The 2377-nt window shown below is 37.2% G+C and overlaps 1 protein-coding gene across 1 annotated transcript in view; it reads right to left on the bottom strand.

The window, feature by feature from the left end:
• The window catches only part of ruvbl2 (RuvB-like AAA ATPase 2), a gene marked incomplete at its 5' end in the record, with an annotated part of 17492 nt that overhangs the window by 3313 nt on the left and 11802 nt on the right, over nt 1–2377 (bottom strand). The window contains 6 exon segments of the mRNA XM_014006833.1: nt 462–580; nt 654–872; nt 1018–1111; nt 1205–1311; nt 1387–1453; nt 1534–1663. Coding sequence (XP_013862287.1) covers nt 462–580; nt 654–872; nt 1018–1111; nt 1205–1311; nt 1387–1453; nt 1534–1663 — 736 coding nt within the window.

Genomic DNA, 2377 nt, shown 5'->3' on the forward strand with positions numbered 1-2377 from the left:
TTTCAGGATGATCTCAGTATCAAAATGTAGCTTTTAAAGCAGGAATCTGAAAATATGATGAGGTTATTTTGACCAAATTTGACTTAATCCTCATTGTGATATGATGGGTCACAAATACATTATTCCTGTTAAGAGTTTCAACATGAAGATACATTTTAGGTAGTGTATTTTAGCTGTAGAGTCTAACACTTTTGAAATCAAGTAACATCAGTGTAAGTGTTTTAGTATGGGGGTTATGAGTTACTGTTTTCCCAATAACACAGTAAATCTGGTAACTTTTAGATGTAACAGCTTTCAGTGCAACATAAACCTGTGAATCTGAAGCTGTAAGAAAGTCTTAAAAGTCACGTTCACTCTGTGCTCTGATATTTGTTTGATACGTTTGAAAAACTCTTCATGTATTTGTGAATTTGAGAGTGATTTATCTCCATCAGACAGGAGCAAGCAGTGAGTTATTGTACCGAGTGATGCCTCTGTTGGTGGCCATGATGAGAACAGGGGACAGGTCACTTTCCAAGGCCCGGTTCAGGAAGGAGAAGCACTCCATGTCCAGCATGTGGACCTCGTCGATAAATAACACCTGGAGGCACAGACGCTGAGGTCATTTAGAGGGCAGAGGATGTAAAGGACAACAAACGGAGACTCAGACATACCCCAGGAATGATCTCAGCCTTGCCTTCCTCCCTCCACTCACACACTTTGGCGTTAATCTGCTCGCGGACCTCAGACTTGATCTCTCCAGTGTCTCCAGAGAAAAGAGCCAGGAAGCCTTGTGTGCGGCTGTTAATGACATCGATCTCATGGAGGGACACTGTGTGCACCACCTCCTTCCTCTTCTGCAGCTCCCCTTCAGGACACTGCACAAACTGTGTCTGCACAAACAGACACTTTAGAGTTATGTTGGGAAATCCAAAGAACAGATAAATGATTTCTCTTTTGCACTGAAAACACTTAAAAATGACGAGACAACCATAAAACCTGCTGTAGTTTGTGACTGAGTTGAAACACAGAACAAACCTGAGCTCCCATGGCATCGTAGTCTCTGGCTCTGGTGAAAGAGCGTCCTAACTTGCTGATTTTCCCAGTGGCTTTGTCAATRGTGATAACATCTCTGAAAGGGGGAAAGAATAAAAACAGAAATRTAATTCAGCTTAGACGTGTTTACCTGACAGCAGAAAGAAATCTGAGACTATAAAWGACTCACCCAGCTTGTACTTTCTCTTTACTCAGACTGTCAATCATCTTGTTGCCCAGGTCATATATTGTCTCCATTTCTGTRGTCTTTAGAGTCAGTTTGCCTACCTTTGCACCCTGGTTAGAAACACGTTATCAGTAAATATGTTGGTTTTTACATATCCTGTAATAAATATCCTGTCAGAAACCAACCGTTCCAGTTGCTGGTCTATCAATCTGGATTTCCACCACCTCTCCTTCAATAATTTCTGTCTCCTCTCTGTAAATAAACATCAAAAACAGTCTCATTATTTCATCAGAAAGAATGAGAAAATCAGGTTCTTGTGATTGCTCACTCACTTAATTCTCACTCCGATGGCTTTTCTAAAAGCTTGACTAAGCGCCTCAGTCTTGCTCATTTCCAGGGAGAAGATCTCACTACCAGCCAGTGCTGTGAAGGGGGTGTCAGGGCCCAGAGACTGTGCAATACCTGCAAATAAAACACTCAGTTCATCTGGAACAGGAGCTCTTGTTTCAATGAAAACACAACATAAGACAATTACATCAGAGCAAGTGAACTGAGTGAAGAGCATCTGCTGCTGTTTGTAAAGTTACACTGTCAAAAATTACCAATATTTTTGTTTTATTTAGTCTTAAAACAACAGATTTATTTTTCAGTTTTCATCCATATGATTCATATATTTATAAATGTCATAGTTTATAAACTAAATATTTAACTTACAAATCAAATATTTATTTAACAAACTACTATTTAGCTGGTGACTTAAATATTTAGTTTTGAGCTAAATGTTTAGCTTGATACTTAAATATTTAGGTTGCAACTTAAATATTTAGGTTGCAACTTAAAATTTTAGGTTGCAACTTAAATATTTAGCTATTTAGGTAGCTAAATAGCATAGCTAAATAAATATTCACCTAAATACCTAAATATTTAGCTAGCTACCTAAATATTTAGGTTGCAACTTAATTATTTAGGTTGCAACTTAATTATTTAGGTTGCAGCTTAATTATTTAGGTTGCAGCTTAATTATTTAGGTTGCAACTTAATTATTTAGGTTGCAACTTAAATATTTAGCTAGATACCTAAATATTTAGGTTGCAACTTAAATATTTAGCTAGATACCTAAATATTTAGGTTGCAACTTAATTATTTAGGTAGATACCTAAATATTTAGGTTGCAAC

Source organism: Austrofundulus limnaeus, unplaced genomic scaffold (genome assembly GCF_001266775.1).
Source record: "Austrofundulus limnaeus strain Quisiro unplaced genomic scaffold, Austrofundulus_limnaeus-1.0 Scaffold37, whole genome shotgun sequence".
Lineage (NCBI taxonomy): Eukaryota > Metazoa > Chordata > Actinopteri > Cyprinodontiformes > Rivulidae > Austrofundulus > Austrofundulus limnaeus.